The sequence below is a fragment of the Phodopus roborovskii genome, unplaced genomic scaffold (assembly GCF_943737965.1).
Source record: "Phodopus roborovskii unplaced genomic scaffold, PHOROB, whole genome shotgun sequence".
NCBI classification, from domain to species: domain Eukaryota; kingdom Metazoa; phylum Chordata; class Mammalia; order Rodentia; family Cricetidae; genus Phodopus; species Phodopus roborovskii.
In genome coordinates, this window is record NW_026126517.1 from 35,335,169 (window position 1) to 35,356,398 (window position 21,230).

Consider the following 21,230-nt stretch of genomic DNA (forward strand, 5'->3'; position numbering starts at 1 on the left):
AAATAGGAATGTAATATTCCTTGAAGGTAAACAGAGAGATGATTTCCTTTAGAAGATTAGCACTGGCTGTGAAAAAATAAAGAGGAGATGAAAACAAAACACCATGAATTCCATCATTTCTAAGAGAAGCCAGGTTTCCCCAAGCAAGCAAATTAAAATTGCCTCAAAACTATTTCATTGCCAAGTTTAAGGCAGAGTTTCATTTATGGGAAGACAAACAAGATAGGTCCGAAATAACTGAAATAAAAAGGAGTGGCTGGAAACAGTAGCCAAAGTCTTGGGAAATAATTTCCCACTGGCCATTTCTAGAATGTTGGCTTGAGACTTTGGCTTCACGACTTCTAAGGTGAAGAAGGAGATGAATACAGTGTGTTTTTAAATTTGGAGAAATAGTCCAACGGAGTTACAAATTATTCCAGTTATTTATTTTAGATTCGTGTGTGTGTGTGTGTGTGTGTGTGTGTGTGTGTGTGTTTACCTGCTGGATGTATGTGCACTGTATATGTACCTAGTGTCCACAGAGGTCAGAAGAGGCTGTCAGAGCCTCTCAAGCCAGAGTTATGAATGGTTGTAAACCACCCTGTGGGTGCTAGGAGCTGAACCCAAGTCCTCTGCAAGAGCAACAACTATTCTTTAACCACTAAACCTCTCCGGTCCCATACCCTACTTTGTAAACGTATGGGTTTGTGATACAGGACAAGATGACAGTCCACTGAAGAGATTATCGCTGTTGTTAGGCTTTCTGCACCTTGGAGGGAGAAGCCACAGGACTGAGCAGACAGCAGTGAAGGGGCAGCAGGAGCAACCCTTACTGAAGTGGGACTGGGAAAGCACGCAGCACAGCACAGCACTCACAAAGCTGCATTTACAGGTCTCTCGGAGCTCACCTGACAAACACCCCAGACCTAGTTCTCCCAGGTCACACCTGCATCTGTCCCCACCCTCAATAGGCGTGGTCAGTGCAACAGGTGCCAGCAGGGTGAATATCTCACTACAGAGATCTGTCTGCCTCTGCTTCCCAGCAAGACCTGAAGTGTTGTAATATCAGCAGGATCTTTAGAAGAACCATCTTAACAGATGCCAAAAAGCATTAAACAAAACTCATCTCATATCAAGGATCAAAAACTCAATAGAGAAAGCAATAAAAAACAAACAAACGGCAACCTATACAATAGAGTAAATGTTTGCAAATCATATATTTGACAGTAGGTTAATACCCCAAATATAAGAAACTCAATGTAATAGCAAAAGCTCAATAATCCCTTTTAAAAATGGGCAAAAGACTAGTGTCAGACTTCCATCACTGCCAAATCCCCGAGGCAATCAGTTGAAGGAGGAAAAGGTTTCTCTGGCTCCCTCTTTTGCTGATTCAGTCTCTGATCAGTTGCTCTCAGAGCTTTGGGAACATCATAGTGGAGGCAATCAGAGGGACAAAACTGCTCATCTGTGCCCAAGAAGCCAAAAAGAGTTAAGGGGAATGGGCTGGGGTTCTGCTATGCCCTCCAAAGGCACACTCCCTCAATGACCTGAAGACACCCCATTAAACTTCACCTTGTAAAGATCCCACAGCCTCCCAATAATAGCACTTTGGTAAAGCCTTTAACACAGATGTCTGGAGGATCCCAAAGCAAATGCTAATAAACATGAATACAATTTCCCAAACAGACTCACAGCATATATATAAATATATATGTATATATATTGCAATATAACCAATCATCACAACTGTACTGAGTTACAATTGTAATGAGTTATTATCCCATGTTTATGTGTGTGCACGAGTGTGTGCCGGTGCACACGCATACACACACACACACACACACACACACTGTGTGAGTGCAGGTACCCTAGGAGGGCAGAGGCAGTAGATTCCCCTAGAGTGACTGGTGGTTGCAAACTGCCCAAAGAAGTGCTGGACACTGAACTCAGGCCCTCTCTGCAAGAGCAGTATTGCTCTCTCAATCACTGAGCTTTCTCTCCAGCCCCACACTATATTTCTTAATATGTGGATTACAAAAAAGATTTTAAAATTCCCAAGAATACAGAGAAAAAGCAAGCCTTAGACACTGTTGGTAAGGCTGAAAACATACGGTCATGAGAGAAAATAGTATAAAGTTTCCTCAAAATTTAAAGAATTACCATATAACCCAGCAATCAATTCCATTTCTGTATACATGGCCAAAGAAATGCACCTGTACTCTCATGTTTATTGTAGCATTATTTATGACAGCTAAGAGGTGGAAACACCGTAAGTGTCCATTAGCGGCTAAGCAGATAAGGAATTGTGACATATACACATGGGATGTTACTCAGCAGAAGGAATCCTGACATCTTTAACAATATACATGAACCAGGAGTCCATTATACTAACTAAAATAATCAAAATGCAAACAGAAAAACATTACAGGCCCAGAAGGACAAATGTCACATTCTCTCTCATGTGGATCACAGCTTTGAAATTTTAGATTTATATGTTTACTTGGAATGTTTAAAGCAAGCAGGAAACTATAAAGGGGCTAGCGTATGTTAAATCAGGGGGGAATTCTGGAGGTAGTAAGGTATAAATGGTAGGGGGCATAGGCAGATGATGGGAGTAGTAGGGAATCCTACTACTCTATAAGTTCATTTAAAAATACAGTTTTTTGTTTGTTTTTAAGTTTGAGCAGAAATACCCTGCATGGGTAGATAATGTCACTCCAAGAAGACATGGGTGATCAAATGAAAGTCCCAGAGCCAGGGGTGGGATGCCTTTCTAAAGGAGTTGTTGGTCAGGACCTCTCAACATATAGGCTATCGCCACTGCTCTCCATCATTTACCGTAATTAGGTGGTAAGCCCCTGCAGCAAAGACAACACCTGGGACTAAACTGGAGGCTTCCTTCCTGCTGACTGGCTTTCTTAGTGCTCTGTAGGCAGCTGGGGAGGAAACATCACCGCTGATCTTACCCAGGGGTGAGCTGTGCATACCAGGCAAGACCTTGCTTGTGTTCACTGGTATGACAGTGGAATGACTCTGCTTGGTTTTTGGACCTACTCCTTAGGAGAGAATTCATTCCTGGCACTGCAACCTTGATCAAAAACTGGAGACATCATAAGCTGTAGGGAGGGAATTTACTACTGCTGCTTTGACAAATGGATGTGGTGTTAAACTGCCTTCTGTATTCATCAGGGTTCTCTAAGAGGAACAGAACTTACAGAATAAAATATGCCAGTTGGTAGTGGTGCCCACCTTATTCCCAGTACGAAGGAGGTAGAGGCAGGTGGAGCTGAATGCAATGACTGAATTACAGCATGGACTACAAAATGCGTTTTAGGACATCCAGGCCTACACAGAGAAGCCCTGCCTTGAAAAACCAAAAAATTAAAAACTATATAACACACGCACACAGACACAGACACAGACACACACACACACACACACACACACACACACACACACACACACATACACACAATCCTGAAGTAGGCTCCAATACCAGTGAAGGAATGGGACTTGCCAATGAGAGCAAGGAGGCAATGAGGGCAAGCCACCTTCTTCCATGTCCTTTATATGCGCTGGCAGCAGAAGGTGTGGTCCAGATTAAAGATTGATCTTCCCTATTCAAAAGATCTGCAATAAAGGTGTGTCTTTCCAACTCAAAGATCAAGATTAGAAGTGGGTCTTCTACCTTCAAATGACTTTTAAGTAAAAAAAAAAAAAAAAATCCGTCACAGGTGTGCCCAGCCATTTGGGTTTTAGTTATGTGGTCAAGTTGACACCCAAGAATAGCCATCACAGCTCTAAACATTTGTGTTTAGGAAAAGTGCTGGTCTCATCCTTGATCAGAGACTCCCTCCCATCCCCCACCCCCTGGAAAATGGCAGTCATAAGCAGAGGCTTATGGATGCTCGAGGTGGTGAGAAAAACTGTTGAGTGCTCAGCCCTAAATGAGACATCTCTGTACCACCCCTTCAAAGCTCAGAGAACATCACAGTAGTGGTGAGGAAGGAATGCAAGCATCAGATGACAGGGAGGAGGGACATGCTGTCTTCTGGGCATGACAACAGCCATTGCAATCATGAACTCAGGGAAGCTGTGGAGGCCTGCACTGGGCCTGTCAACATTCAGTCACAGGTGGAGAAGGGGCTTCTAGCCCCTATTCCTCCCTGAGGAACTACTGGCTGTCAACACATGCCAGGGAGGGGCCAGTTAATGTCTTCAGTGGCGTAGCCACTGGTGAGCTTCTCATGTTCCAGGAATAGCTCCACATCCATGCTCATACCACAGGCCATGGTGAGACTAAGTAGGTCACAAAACAAAAGAAAGCAGTATCAAAGTGGGAGGGGCTTCTAGGGAGGGATGGAGGGAGGATGTTGGATGTATGAGGTAGATAAGGCTGTCAGGAGTTGGCATAATCAGAATTATATACACACATACATACATACATACATACATACATATATATACATATATATATATACACACAAAGGATACTTTTAACAAAAAGGACAGATACACTAAAGGTGAGGCTTTAGGGCCACTAGCTGCTGGTGGTAGAGGGAGCACCAGCAAGAATCCCTAATCCTAGGTCCAGGATTAAGGGTACCAGTCCTATACAAGAACTCTAACACTAGAGGGCGCCATCTGCTCCTGCTGCTCCTATCTGTAAGCTGCTCCTGCTTGCTGCCATCCAACACTGGGTGACACAATGGAAGGGCTTTTTTATTTATGCAAGATTTGCATTCCCAAAGAAAAAAAACCCGGCCAGCAGTTGATTAGTTACTTTCTACACACACACAGTGTGCACACTCACACACATGCATGGAATATCTACCTATTATAAGATACTGCTGCGAGAAATTAAAGCAGCTATAAATAAATGGGAAGTTAAAACGTGCTCATAGGTTGGAAGACTCAACAGCAGCAAGTAAATTCTTCCCAAATTGATTTATAGATGCAAAGCCGCTCTAAACAAAACCTAGCAGGCTTCTGATAGGAAAGCTCATTCCAAAATTCACATGGAAATGCAAATAACAAAACGGTCAAAACAACTTTGAAAAAGATCACCGAAGAATTAAAAATATGATTGAAATTATGCATTACTGCAACCTGCATCAAATAATTGCAGGGCTAGAGCTCCTCTTACATTTCTCAGCAGGGGTTGTTTTGAATATGGTAAGCTTGGTTTCGTAACTTCAGTGAAAAAAACCACTCCATATATGATAGGAAAAAACCTCGACTAGATTTTAACAACCCCTGTAAAATGACAGATGAATAAAAAGCAAGCATGAGGTGGTGCCCTGCATCTGAGGAAATCACACTGCATTGATACCACCATTCAGCAAGACCCATGACTCCGACAGGGAGAACCAACCAGGCATCTCTCAGAAGCAAGGCTGCCAGCTAGAGTAGTCTTCATAGCAGCTACAGAAGCCTAATCTCACGCCAATAGATGCTAGCCCTTAGGGTAGCAGGTAGAGCTACACATGCTGTGACTTTTAAAGGCACAAAGAATTCAAAGCTACCTTTGCATATCTCCTCACATTCACTGATGACACTGATTTCATAAGTGGAAAAAATAAACCATCCTAACAAACACATGTGGTATCCTGCCATTGTATTATAACAGAAACAGAACTTAGAAGGGAGTATGTAGAAGTTAAGGTCTTTAAATACACTTGGCCTGTAAGCTTATTATGTTTCTCCTCATTAGAGTGATACTACACAGTGACCGATTTTGCCTATGCTGTGTGCTCTGACATTCCAAGCCTCCTCCAAGAACAAAAAAGTAAACTGCAGAATAAATATTTGTTAAATGAATAAATTATACCCATGTAAATATTTGTTACATGAACTTATGACATCTATATATATATATATACTATGCTCAGGAAATAATGTAATAATATCATATAACCTTCTCTTTCTAAAACAATTTGTTTGATCAGATTAAGAGTTAATTATCTTTTCTTTATTCATACTGTTCATACTAAACAGAACCTGAACTTCCCAGCAAAGTGATAAGTGATTGGATGATTCCCTCCCTCTCTTGGCTCTTACTGGTCTCTAACTCTCTATGTAGACTGGACTCAGGCTGCCTTCCAAGCTACAGTAATTCCCCTGCCTCTGCCTCCTGAACACAGGACTTACATGCATGTGGTACTACACAGCCTGTTTATGTCCTTTTTCTACAATTTCCTAAAATGCACACATACTCAGAATAGAAAGGACACATGCTTCTTTAGAAAGCCAGTATCCTGTAAATTAGAGCATGCTTTGTTTTCTTTTCAATGTTTGACTCTCTTTTTTTTTTTCCCTACCTGGAAAAGCACCTGCAGTATTCTCTACAAACTAACCCGTCTTCAATCAATCTTTTCAATTAAGAATCATTTATTATACTGGTTATCGAAATCCTTTGACCTAGTTTGATCACTAGACCTAAAACTCTTTCAAAGCAGGAAAAAAAACCAGTATGTTTCTGAATTCCCTGCTGTTAAAACATGTTAGAAAATACTTAGTTGACTGAACTTAATGAATTTTAGTAAGACTGAAGAAGCTTGAAGGTAGGAAAACATGACATAAAGCTACAAACAAGAAGAAAAAAGTGCAGACTGGACTATAAAGCAATACAACCTACCAGTAGTGTCTGTCCCTGGGAAATGAAGAAGTGACCTGATACAACGATGGTGAGAACGAGAGACCCAGTTTCTTCACTGGATTCAAAAACCTTGAAGAGAGAGAAATGTGAAAAGTATTTCTACGATACACATAAGAACAATTCTGAAAACAGACTGCTTCCTCACATTGATGCTCCCCTCCAAACCCTCTTTTTCATCTATGATGTAACTGGTTCTCTTATATGTGTGTGTGTGTGTGTGTGCGCGTGCGTGTGTGTGTGTGTGCTGTGTTGCTAAAAAACAAAATTAAGAACCAGTATTCCAAAACACAAAGACCAGATTATTAAGAAAGACAGGTCCTGAGCTATCTCTTTTCAGCTGTATTTTAGTAAATCATCTCTTCTCAGGCTCTAAATCTCCTTCCTACAAAATGAAGATGACTCTTTCCAGAGTCTATGAGACCTCAGAGCAGCAGTGTCCTCAGCCAAGTCATGAACCTTCACCACACAGTAAACCCACTGCCTTCCTTCTCCTGACCTCTGTCAGTGCCACTTAAAGCAGGGGCCACGGGCACAGCCACCACACCCTGTGGGTATGACCTAATGACCCCTTGGGGCCTACAGCAGTTCACCTACATTAACCTTCTCAGGGGCAGGCTCACTGAAGAGTCTGATCTGAAATCACCACCTCATGTTGGTATATCTTATTCTCTTTCTTCATCTTGAACCAAAATAAAAGGCCTTGGATTTATCTCTGCTGTAGATTATTTTGTTACATTCACCTGGTATACCTTTCTAGACTGAGTTAAGGAGAGAAAACTGAGGCACTTAACCAAGATGGCAGGGAAGACATGACCAAACACATCTAAGAGATAGAATTGAATGGGTCTTGAGGGACTGGATGATTAAAACCGAACAAATAACAAATAACACTGTCAACAACCTTGTATGGCAAACTTTAAAGTATGAATAATTAACATACAAATAACTCTAGCTAGGAATATTTCTATAAGGGTCTGCACTCTGTACTTTACAGTTTCTTATGTGGGTTTCAGAATTGTAGTTCTATAATTAAATTCACAATTTCCCAAGTTCTAATTAATTTTAAATCTCACACTTCAAAAGCAAACATTTCAAATATCAAGAGGGCTATTGTCAACCCTACCCACTCCCCTGGAGTTGGAGCTAGTCATACAGTCATTTGTCTGCCACCTGACATGGATGCTGGGATGTGGACTTGGGTCCTCTGGAATAGTAAGTGCTCTTAACCACTAAGCCATCTCTTGAGCCCCAGTTTATACAGTTTTTATGCTTGACTTCATCAATGTTGCTGCATGTGCACACAGGAACATGGGTGTTGAACAGACATGTACACACAATTTCATTACTGTAGAAGATCTCTCTACAACTATGCCATCTTTTTTGTTTTTATTTCTGTTAATGATTTTCCCCTGAGTGTAGTTTTTGTGAAAGTACAGTTATGAACATTATATTAGTTTATTGTTAGCTAGGAATGCTCATTTAATTTTTTTCTTTTTCCTTTTTAAATTTAAATTTGAAACAAGGGTGAGGCCTTCCATGGGGAGCCTTCAAAGTCTGTGATATTATTTGGGGCAGGGCCTAGGCCCTCCCAGATGTGTCTAGGTTGAGAAAGTATCCCTCTATGTGGGATGGACTCCCAAAGTCCATTCCTATAATAGGGATAAATACTGATCCATTGCTAGAGGCCCCATAGACTGCACAGTCCTCCTAACACCCAGATTCACAGGGTCTGGGCCAGTCCTATGCTGGTTTCCCAGCTATCTGACTGGGGTGCATAAGCTCCCCTTTGTTCAGGACAGCTGATTCTGTGGGTTTCTCTAGCCTGTTCATCACCCCTCCCTCTCTGTAACTGGATTCCAGGAGTTTGGCTAGTGTTTAGCTGTAGGTGTCTGCTTTTGCTTCCATCAGCTACTAGATGAAGGCTCTAGGATGGCATATAAGGTAGTCATCAATCTCATTATCGTGGAAGGGCATTAAAGGTAGCTTTTCCACTATTGCTTAGATTGTTAGTTGGGTTCATCCTTGTAGATCTCTGGGCATTTCATTTCCCTAGTGGCAGATTTCTCCTTAAATCTATTTTGGTACCTCTATTATGGTACCTCTTTTCTTGTTCTCCTTTATTCTTTATGCACATTCAAACAACAAGGACATCTATTCAACTATGTTCATAGCAGCATTATTTGTAATAGCCAGAATCTGGAAGCAACTTAGATGCCCCTCAACTAAAGAATAGATGGAGAAAATGTGGTACATTTACACAATGAAGTACTACTCAGTGGAAAAACACAATGGAATCCTGAAATTTGCAAATGGATGGAACTAGAAGAAACTATTCTGAATGAGGTAACTCAATCACAAAAAGACAAACATAGTATGTACTCATTCATATATGGATTTTAGACACAGAGCAAAGGATCACCAGCCTATAATTCACACTGCCAGAGAAGCTAGAAACAAGGAGGACCCTAAGAGATTCATAGATGGTCTCCTGGAGAAGGGGAAAGGGACAAGATCTCCCGAACAAATTGGGAGGGAGGGGAGAGGGAGTTAGGAGTTAGAGAAGTGGAGGAATGCTCATTTTAAAGATACTACTTCCTTCTAAACTACTTTTCAAGTGATGACTATGGACTTCTAGAAGAAATCTGTTTAGACTTCTCTTTCTTTCTCCAACTTATTGCCTACAACTGCCCAGGCAACATCTCTATACAAATGTGTCAGACCTCAAGTTTAACTGTCCAAAACTTGAGCTCCTTATCTTCCCCTACATTACACTGATGCACTCTGATTGTCACACTCTACCTACCTCATAAAACAAATAATACTCCAGTTCTTTAGGGAAAAAAAACACAGGACCACCCACCTCTCCTTTTGCAATATCCAAATCCAATCCATCAGTAAACCCTTCATTTCAAAACATACAGAAGCAGACAATTCCTCTCAGGTCTGGTTGTTTATTGTTATCACTGCCAGCTGAACTACCGTAACAACCTCCTGACTGCCTCCATTTCTGTTCTTGCTTCCTTCTCCAAAACAGTTTATTTCCATCCGATAAAGTAGCCAGAGTGAGCCTGCAAATAAAAATCTTGAATTTCTAGCTCAAAGCCCTTCAGTGACTCCCTGATTCCAAACCCTCAGTGCCTCTCCCCTCTTCTGTCTTCTCTCTCCACTCGGCTCCCTGTTGCTTCCTGAACCTGTTGGGCATGTTAGAATTATAACCCTCCGTGCTTTTGGTGCTGTGCTAGCTGGTGATCTCTCTCCGATTCCTGCACACTCTCTTCTCTACATCTGTGTCAGGGTTACCCTCTAGTCCATCCTCCTCCAGCTTAATTTTTCTCTATAGCTCTTATCACCTACCTTAAAAACAAAACAAAACAAAAAACCAACTACTCTATTGTTTCCTATTGTTAGTTGTCTACCCAAGCAAAGTTTAACCTCCAAGAAGACTGCTGTGGGCCACTGCTACACATACTATATATCCTAACATCTAGGACAGTGCCTGACACTTAAGACATATACATCACCCTTTTCACTGGATAAATGAGTCTGAAATTCCCAAAGAAGGCACCATATTAAAATACACCTTTTTCAAGGGGAACAAGATGTTTTCAGAAAGAATTCATCATTAGAACTGCACTAGGGGGAAAAAGTTAAAAGCCATCCTTCAGGCAGAACAATGAGATCAGATGAAAACAGATCGCTGTAAAGGAGTGCAGAATGCTGGAAACAGTCATCACCTGGATGGTTATATAGGACTTCCTTATTCACAAATCATTAAAAGCTGACATTATAAAGACTACTCAATCCAAACCAAGGAAGAATAGATAGAACAAAGACTGTGGGATGGCTCACTAGGTAAAGACACTTGCAGCTGAGATGGAACACAATGAAGGTCCAAGCCCAGAACCCATGGTGGAAAGGCCCAACGTGTCTGGCTTCCACACACACAGTGTGGCACAACCTTCCCAGTGCCTCCACTCCAAGAAGCACAGAAATAAATGTAATAAAAATAAAATTTAAATGTAAGCCAGAAGTAGTGGTGTATGTCTTTAATCCCAGCTCTTGGGAGGCAGAGGCAAGCAGTTCTCTAGGGGTCTGACGCCAGCCTAGACTATGCACTTAGTTTGGGTTAACCACACCTATACAGTGAGAACGTGTCTCCAAATAAATTCTTTTAAAAAAAATAAACAAAAATAAGAAATAGGGTGAGTCAAAAATAAATACACAACAAATAGCAAATGACAAACTTATCAATAACCACAATAAATGTAAGTGATCTAAACATGCCAATTAAAGACAGAAGGTTTAAAAACATTTTTTCATACAATATATGTTCTTTCTATTTATGTTCTTTTATTTATGTTCAATTTATGTTCTTTCTATCCTCTCTAAAAAACAAAACAAGAAACAAAACCAAGCAAAAGATCTTGCCTTAGTTAGGGATGCTATTGCTGTGATAAAACACCATAACCAAAAGCAACTTGAGGAGGAAAGGGTTCATTTGGCTTACACTTCCAAATCATTGTTCATCATCAAGGAAGTTAGTGCAGGAACCTGGAAGCAGGAGATTTTTGATGAAGAAGCCATGGAGGGGCATTGCTTACCAGCTGGCTTCCCATGGCTTTCTTAGCCTGCTTTTATTTATTTATTTATTTATTTATTTTATTCTCTCATACATTAAATCCCAATTGAAGTTTATCCTCTCTCCACTCCTCCCAGTGCTCTCCCTAACCTCCCCTCTTTCCAGATCCACCCCTGCTTCCCTTCAGAAACAAACAAAACAAAACAAACAAACAAAAAAAGAGCAGGTCTTCCAGTGGTATCATGGCATAACAAATTACAGTAAGACTAGGCGCAAACCCTCATATCAAGACTGACAATGCAACCCAGTAGGAGGAAAGGGTCTCAAGCACAGCCAAAAGAGTCAGAGACACTCCCCACTACTACTGCTAGGAGTCCCACAAGAACTCCAAGCTACACAACCATAACTTAGTATTATGTAGAGGACCTAGCTTAGACCCATACAGGGTCTGTGATAATCCCATCCATCTCTATGAGCTCCTATAAGCCCTGCTTAGTTGATTCTGTGCGCTGTGCTCTCATGGTGTCCTTAAACCTTCTGGCTCTTACAATTCTTCCTCCCCCTCTTCTGTGGGATTCCCATGGACCACCAGCTCAGGGATAGCACCTACAGGCTTGCCTACAGCCCTATCTAATGGAAACAGTTTTTTAATTGAGGTTCCATCTTCTCAGATGACTTTAGCTCCTGCCAAGTTGGCATAATCTATTCAGAACAATTGTCCTCTTGTCAATCTGGCACACAAATACATTACCGATAAGCTACCTTTCCTTTCTTGTTCATCTCCAAGATCACATGTAATATTAATACCAACATCACAATATAAAACATTTTACAAACTTAACTCCCATAGTCTTTACAAATTAAAAACTTTAATAAGACTCAGGCCCTTTAAAAATCCAAAGTCTTGCCAAGCAGTGGTGGCTCACATCTTTAGTCCCAGCACTTGGGAGGCAGAGACAGATGGATACTTGTGGGTTCAAGACCAACCTGGTCTTCAAGAACTAGTTTCAGGGCAGGCTCCATAGCGACAAAGAGAAACCCTGTCTCAACTCCCACTCCCCCACACCCAATTAAATCCCAAGTCTCCTTTAAAACCTAAAAGCTCTTTAAAAATGCAGTCTCCCAACTGTGGGCTCTTGTAAAATAAAAAAAAAATAATAAGTACTTCTTTACTTCAAGAGGGAAGTACTAGCACACAGTCACAATCAGATCAAAGAAAACCCAAACTCCAAAGTGTAAAAGACTCAATGTTCAGTAGCTGGGACTCACTCACAATCTCCTGGGCTCCTCTAAGGGGCTTGGCTCACTTCTCTGATTCTGCCCTCTGCAGCACACACAGCTTGTCTTGTGGGCTTCACTCCACAGACTCTGCTGTTCTGGGTGGTCATCTGACATGCTGAGTCTCTTACTCCAACTGGACTGCACTTTCACCAACAGCCTCTCCTGGGCTCTCTTCATGGTGCCAAGCCTCAGTTCCTGTCTATGGTCCCTTCAGTCCTGGAGCTTTAACTACCTCGAGGCTGCACTTTCTCCAATGGCCTAGCCTGGCCTCACACAGTGCCGAGCCTCAGCTGCTTTTCATGACTACTTCATCCCTTCAAAACCAATACCACCTGGGTGACTCTTACTCATACCAAGTTTGGCTGCCAGTGTGAAGTACAACCCTGGCAACCTCTGAAGAAATGCTTCCCAGAATATTTCCCCTCAATGCTGGTCTTTTGTTAACCACTACTAATGTCTTAGCTCCAACTGACTAGTATCAGTTGTCCTGGTAAATCAAAGGTTGTACTTAAATGGTCCTGGTTTCTTGTCAATCACAGCTGATTCTTCAGCCCCAGATGACCAGAACCACAGATTCTCAATTCAAATTAGGAAACAGTCCTGACTGGGTCTTTAAATTACTCTCAAATGGCCCCACAAAATAGCAGTTCTTAATTTGGATTGCAACCCCTCTGGGGCTGAATGGCCCTTTCACAGGGGTCACTTAACACCATTGGAAAACACAGATACTTTAATTATGATTCTTAACAGTAGCAACATTACAGTTAAGTGATGGGAGATGTCATTCTGTAAATATGTTTCTCATACTGGTTAATGAATAAAGCACTGTTGGCCAATAGGAAAGCAAGATAGGCGGGACTAGGAGACAAGGACGATTTGAGGAAGGAGTAAGGAGGAGTCAGCATGTAGAGCCTGGAGAGAACAGAGGTCCAGACCCACTCTCCGGTAAGATGAGACCACGTGGAAATACTTAAATTAATAGAAATGGGTTAATAATTAAGACAGAGCTACCCAATAAGAAACAAGTAACTGGCCAACAGAATTATATCTAATACAGAGTCTCTGTGTGTTATTTGGGGTTGGCGCGACTCTGGGCCCAGACCAGCGGAAAAACCTTACTCCTAACAGTTAAGAAGTAACAATAAAAATAATTTTATGGTTGGGGTCACCAAAACATGAGGAAGTTTATTAAAGGGACAATGCATTAGGAAGGTTGAGAACCACTGCTCTAGAACTACACAAACAAGGCCTCTATCATCTGCATTGGTTTCAATAGTCTTATCTTCTACAGAAGAGCTCACCAAACTCTGAACACTCCATGGCATTTCTAGTCCAAGGCCCCAAAGCCCTTCCACAATCCTCCCCACATCAACATGGTCAGGTCTGTCATAGCAATCCTGGTACCAGCTGGTCTTAGTTAGAGCTACTATTGACATGATGAAATATCATGACCAAAAGCAACTTGAAGAGGAGAGGTTAATTTGACTTACACTTTGCGTCACTGCTCACTATCAGGACAGGAACTCAAGTGGGGCAGAATCTTGGAGGCAAGAGCAGACACAAAGACTATGGGGGGTGCTGTTTACTGGCTTGCTCCTTGCGGCTCTCTCAGCCTGCTTTCTTATAGCACCCAGGACCACCAGTCCAAAGATGCACCGCCCACAGTGGGCTGGGCTGACCCTGGACCCGCCCCCATCAGTCACTAATTAAGAAAATGCTCTACAGGTTTGCCTACAGCCCAATCTTATAGAGGCATGTTCTCAACTGAGGTTCCTTCATCTCTGATGACGTTATCTTGTGTCAAGTTGACATAAAACTATCTAGCACAGACCACTAAGACAAAAAAAAAAAAAAAAAAAAAAAAAAAAAAAAAAAAGTCAAAAAGGGCTAGGTGATGGTGGTACAAACCTTTAATCCCAGCACTTAGGAGAGAGCGGCAGGTGGGTAAGTTGAAGGTCAGCCTGATCTACAGAGTGAGTTCCAGGACAGCCAGGATACACAGAGAAACCCTCTCTCAGGAAAAAAAAAGTCAAAACAAAGCAAAATGAAACAATGAAACAAAAAGGCCATAAAAAATAGCACTGAGCTTATTTTGTATTGACCAACTATTCCTGGCCACCGGATCTGTCCTGAAGTATGGTTGATATACACAGTGAAACTCCACTGGAGAAAACTGATTTTCCCTTTGCCAGCCAGAATCTATTGCAGATAACTTGTTGGTAAAGGGGTGGGACCCCATGTCCACTACCCCATCTGGCTTGCACCAATAAAAGTTTTATGTGTGCTGCCACAGTCTCTGTGAGTACCCATATGCATCGGTCACATTGTGTCTGGAAGACACTGTTTCCTTACATTCAATCATCCATCACCTCTGGAGCTTAGAATGTTTCTGCCTCCTTTTTTGAATAGATCCCTGAGCCTTTAGGGGAGGGGGCTAACTAAAATATACTATACCAACGCTAGCAACAGGAAAGTCTCAATGATTACTATAATATCTGATAAAAATATTAAAATACATAAAAGATCATTTCATATTGGTAAGTGATCAATAAATCAAGAAACATAATCATCCTAAACACTTGCACTTCCAGAAACAGGTAAAAATGCAAGAAGCAATAATAAAGAATTATACAAGTCTATGATTACAGCCATATTTTAAAGCCCTACTTTCAACAACTAATAACCAAGTGCATAGCTAACTCTGGGCAAGTGGGTGAAAGACACCACAGGCCAGCCTGGGTCGTCACAGTTCTTGTGCTGGGCAGGTAGGGCCCATTATGATGAGCAAATGTGTGGTGGAGAAATTGGAGAAAAAGAAGCAGAACTACTCATGTGCTGTGGAAAGAGGAGGAACTGGAGAAGTGAATTTTAGAATAAGAACCTAAAAGCACAGACAACAAAAGCAGACATAGGCAAATGTAAACATGTGACTAAGAGTTGCTGTACAAAAACGAAACAATTAGCCTACAGAATAGAGGAAAATATCCCCAAACTGCACATCTGACCAGGGTCAGTTATGCAGAGCACACAGGAATTCAGACAATCAACAGCAGACATAAAACAACCAATTCAGTATAAAAGTAGGCAGAAGGCCTGGGTAAACATTTCTCAAAAGGCACACATGGCAAACAGGTACATGAAGTTCTCAGCATCCTTAATTGTCAGGGAAATCAAGTCACTACCCAGAGAGGTACTGTTATAAGTGGGTTTTCCTGCCGGCCTGGTTTCACCTACATGCCAGCCTCAAATAACACACTGAGACACTGTATTAGATATAAAGCTGTTGGCCTGTTACTATTTCTTATCAGCTAGCTCTGTCTTAAATATTAACCCATTTCTATTAATCTAAGTATTTCCACGTGGTCTCATCTTACCGGAGAGAGGGCATGACATTGTTCTCTCTCAAGTCTCTACATCTTGAATCTCCTCTATTACATCTTTCAGGATCCTCCTTGTCTCCTAGCCCACCTATCTTGCTTTCCTATTGGCCAACAGTGCTTTATTCATTAACCAATAAGAGAAACATATTTACAGAATGACATCTCCCATCAAGGTACCACCAAACTCTAAGAATGGCTGTCATCTGACAACCAGGGAGCCTGCATGGTACTGACCTAAGCCCTCTGTATTTGTTATAGTTGTGTAGGCTGGTCTTCTTGTGGGACTCCTAACAGTGGGAACATCTGACTCTGTTGCCTGCTTTTGGGACCCTTTCCTCCTATCTGTTCCTGATTTTAAAGTCCAGAAAACCAAACACTAGATGGGACTTTTGAGATGATAGGGCATCTGTGTGAAACTGACAGCTGATATGATACTTCATAGTGACAGCATTGCCTAGGAGATAAGATGAGCAATCCACTCTTCATTAGTCAACCTTCTTTACTGGAGAGTTGTAATTAATATGAAAAGGCAAGAAACAAAAAGCACTCAGACTGTGAAGGAAGAATTAAAACCACATTTAATCACAGACAATGAGGGTCTATGCAGAAAATCCTATTGACTTCATCAGTATGTGAATTTTGAAAAGTTGCATTTATAAGATAACATATGAAAACAAATTATATTTATCTACACCAGTTGCTGTGGTTTGGGTGTACACTATTTCCTATAAGCACGTTCATTTGATCTCCAAGTGGTGATGCTGGAAGAAACAGGTCGCTAGGGATAGACCTTGAGTTTTAGTAGCCAGACACACTTCTCCTCTGTGCCCTGGTCCCTCACTGTGGACTCAGTATGCCCAGCCACGCCAGGCTCTCACCAGCACTCCCTCTTAGCCACAGTGAACTGTAGTCCCTTGAACTGTGGCCAAGATAAGCCTCCATCTCTTGAATTGGTTCCTGTCACACAGCTGGTCACAGAAAGAAGGAAAGTAATGAATATGCTAGTAAGAAAGTGGAATTTGGTTTTAAAAGTACCTAACTTTATAATATCATCAAAAATATAAACTGCTCAGAGATAAATGGCAAAATATGTGAAAGAATGGCACATTACAAGTTGAGATAAACTTAAACCATAAATACATGGAGAGAGCTTTTCCCATGGACAGGAAGATTTAGTATTATTAAAATGCTGGTAGGCAGGCTAATAGCTAAAGGTGTCCATGTCCTAATACCTAGAACCTGTGAATGTTATCTTACACAGCAAAAGGGACTTGGCTAATGTGATTAAGTACCTTGAGATAGGGAGATTATCCTGGATTATCCAAGTGGGCCCAGTGAAATCATGCGTGTCATTAAGGGAAAGAGGTATCAGCCAGAGAAAGGAATATTGTGACCGCTGCTGTTGAGGTGGAGGCCAGGCACAGAGTGCAGGCAAAATATGGATCCCTCCAAGAACTTCTACACAAAATTCAGTTTTCCTCAAATTAAATTTAGCTCCATAAAGTATCATTTTAGATTTCTGACCTACAGAGCAATAAGGTATATTATGCTGTTTTGGGCCATTAAATTTGTGGTAGTTTGTTACAACCACAATAGGAAATTGGAATAGACAGGTATTTTCAGATTGATCTAGCCAATCCAAATCAAAATTCTGAGATTGTGGAGTGGTTCAGTAGGTAAAAGCACTTGCAGTATAAGCCTGACAACCTGAGTTTGACTCCCTGAATGCACACATGTAAAGGTAGGAGAGAACTGACTCCTTCCAAAATTGTTCTGATCTCTATTTATGTGCTGTGGTGTATACAACTGGCAAGGTGGGGATTTTACCTAAAGAAGGGTAAAGTTGCTGGCATGGCCTTGAAAATGCACCGAGTCCTTCGTTTTTCTCTATATCTGGCAATCTTGCTAGCAATCGTGTAGAGTACTCCTTAGCGTGGTGTATGGATAGCATTGGCAATGGCCATGGTCTGCTGCAAGCTTATTGTCATGAACTAGAGCTCCATCAGGGCCTATATCATTTGCTGGTTCCATACCCTTTCCCCCTCAGGGACCTCAAACTCCAGCCTCTCCATCTCCTACTCCTTATGGCAGCCTGGTGTATACATCCACCCTTAGTATCCTTCCTATTGATGGAACCACATCCCTTTCTCACACTAAACCATTTTATCATGGCCTGCCTGTCTCTGCAGGCTCAGCTGCTGTGAGACCACTGCTTCTTGCTCTGCATATAGAACCAAGCTTGATGTAGTCCTGCCAAGAGCAGCTACCAGGTCTCAGGAAAGGTGAAGGTAACTGTGCTGGTAGGAGATGCTCAGCCCTCTCTAAGTTCTGCTCTTGGCTGTTGACTAAACTCAGCCTGTAATTCCTAAATCCTTCAAACTAAACTTTTGCCAGCCTGTGTTGATCAGAAGGCTTGCCCATGGCACAGACAGTTGGATAACACATATTTTGTAGACCACACATAGCCGTTTATGTGGGACAACCTGAGAAATCACTTTTCACTGAGAAAATCATATTTCTCATGTGAAAACTGTGTGGGAACTGGCGTATCACTTTTCTTGTGATAGGCAATTTCCTGGCAGATGGACTGCTCACTCACACAGAAATGATCAGCATCGCACTGGGTTTAAAGTGGACACTGGCGCTACCCGAGCTTGCTGCACGGTAGCAGGAGGGAGCTGTGGGATCACACTAGTGTAGTTTGTTTTAGACCGCTCTCATTCATGTTGCATCTTTACACTTCTCTCTAGCGTGGACAGTGTCATGTATACATGTTGTTTAATTTTAAACAGTTTCTTATGTATACCTTTTTACTTATGTGTGTGTGTTTGTGTGTGCATGCCTACGGATGCCAGGAGAGGGTGTTGGACCTCCTGGAGTTCTAATTACAGGTGAACAGCCAGATGTGGGTTCAGAACTGAATTCTGCAGGAATACTAGGTACTGTTAACCACCGAGTCATCTAACCAGTCCCCAAATTTGTAACTTTTTATTATAGAGTTCATGTTTTATGCTGATAAATAAGATCATCTATTATTTATATATACATAATATACCAAACTTTTCTATATATTTTTTCCTAGGTTTACAGTTAGCCTACAATTTTTTTCAAAAATTTGCAAATCTCTCCCAAACACTTTCCACCACTCACTTCTACATTTGAAAGGTATTCTCGCAATGAACAAAGATAGCACATTGATTGTCAACTTTTAGGGGAACCTTTGAGTATTTACATGTGTTTAAAAATTCATAACACTGAAATGAAATACAAATAGTAAAAGGTAACATCTCTGGTTAAATGTAATTTTCAATTAGATATTTTACTAAATTTGAACATTATCTTTAACACTAAATTGAATTTCTCATTCTGTAGATCAGACTGGTCTTAAGCCCATAGCAATCCTCCTGCCCCAATCTTCCAAATACTGAGATTACATGTATGAGCCACCATGTCCAGAGAAATATATTCTTTTTTAAACCACTAACTACTGGACTACTGGACCATCAAAGTAGCTTGGGGGTAAAGGAATCTGCCACAAAATTTTGATCCCTGGAGCCCAGATAAAAGGTGGATGGAGAGAATGTACTCCACAAAATTGTCCTCTGACCTCTACATACAGATCATGGTCTCTCTCTATTCACACACACACACACACACACACACACACACACACACACAGAAATTTTTTAAAATTTGCTAAATGTTTTAAAACTAAATAGAGAAAAATTGTGGTTTTATGAGTAGTTGCCTAAATTGTAGCTTTTATAGGTAGTCTTACTAAATAGTAATTCTATTCATTAACAAGCAAATAATCATGTAAAATTTATCAGCCTGTAACCAGGGATCACAGTTCAAATAGCTAACAAAAACAACAAAGCATGCTGCCTACACGGTTGTAAGCGTTTTTACTACCTTATACTGTAATGTGCACTTTCTATTTATTAACTAGCATGATTATAATAAAACTAAAAATCTTCAGCTGGCACAATAAATGAACACCCAATTAATTTCATAATTATTCCTGAATATGCTTTCATCCCTTTTGACAGTGTCAAAAATTATCCACTCTGGGTATCAAATATTCTGGGTACAATACTGAACACAGCAACCAACTGTCTAGTTTGTAAGATAATGTTAAGAGCTAGGAAGAGAAATAGAGCAAATGAAATGAGAAGGCAAGAAAGGACCTGAGTGTCAGTATGAATGGAGGCTGAAAGGTAGCTCAAGCTGGATTCCCAGGAGCCATGTCAGGCGGCTCACAATCACCTACAACTCTATCTCTGGGTTACCCAAATGCCTCTGGGCTCTGGGAGCACCTGTAGTCATATGCGTACGCACACACACGCGCGCACACACACACACACACACACCATGAACAGGGAGCGAGAGTGGAAACCCTGATGAGAAGCATGAGAGTTAGCCAGGTATGAGGAAAGGGTGCCAAGTTGGCCTCAAACCCATAGCAATCTTCTTACCTCAGCCTCTCAAGTACTAGGATTACAGGCATGAGCCTGTAATTTCAGAGATCTGCTACAATCCCTCATTTAAAAACTCTATATAGTAAATTCATACAGCTTTTAAAATGTTTAATTTAAGAACTTCTACGGGATTCAGGGGGAAAAATGGTAGCTGGATTCTATCCTGTGGTCTTCTTTTTCCCAGTGCAATCCAAATACCTATTACCTTCCTGGAGCATGGTTAAGATCAGCATTCAAGTGGTTCTAAAGAGTGGGCTGAGGCCTCCAGGGCCAGATAAAGGAGCAGGCAAAATGCTTTCTTCTCTAGAAGAAAAACTGTGAGACTCTGAACAGGGAACCCTGGGGAAGAACAATATTGCAGTGCCTGGGCAAGCCTTGCCCTAAAGAACAGCACTGGACAGTGTGCTCTCAAGTTCACACCACCTCCTCTGCAGGAGGATGAAACCCATTATTTCTGTACAATTAACATATGGGGGACATACGGGGGAAGGGGGGAAGAAAATCAAAATAAGGACAACAGAGGAGCAAAACAGTTCAAGGAGACAGCCAATATGAACAAAAGTAATTATTACTAATAGCATTAAGTAGAGCCTTGAAGTTAAAACTATGCTTTATGAGAAGAAACATTCAATAGGTAATTGAAGAATTGCCTAGACACTGAGGCTAATTAATTGTCAAAAAGGAAAAATACTTAAAATTTCAGGAGAAAACATAAAGAGGGAGAAACCATGAGTGATAGTATAAGATACAGCGACAAAGATTCATAGAAGAACAAATGTTGGTGACGGGTGGGAAACAGACCAAGGGAAGGAGCCGACTACACAAGAAAAAGAAAATCAAGAACTGGACACATCCCAGTGAACTCCTAAATTCCA

At 41.3% G+C, this 21,230-nt stretch overlaps 1 protein-coding gene across 1 annotated transcript in view; it reads right to left on the bottom strand.

Moving 5' to 3' along the window:
• Rec114 (REC114 meiotic recombination protein) overlaps window positions 1-21,230 on the bottom strand; it is an 83,872-nt gene that overhangs the window by 48,091 nt on the left and 14,551 nt on the right. Inside the window, 1 exon segment of the mRNA XM_051197402.1 lies at window positions 6,617-6,706. Within this exon segment, the coding sequence (XP_051053359.1) occupies window positions 6,617-6,706 (90 nt within the window).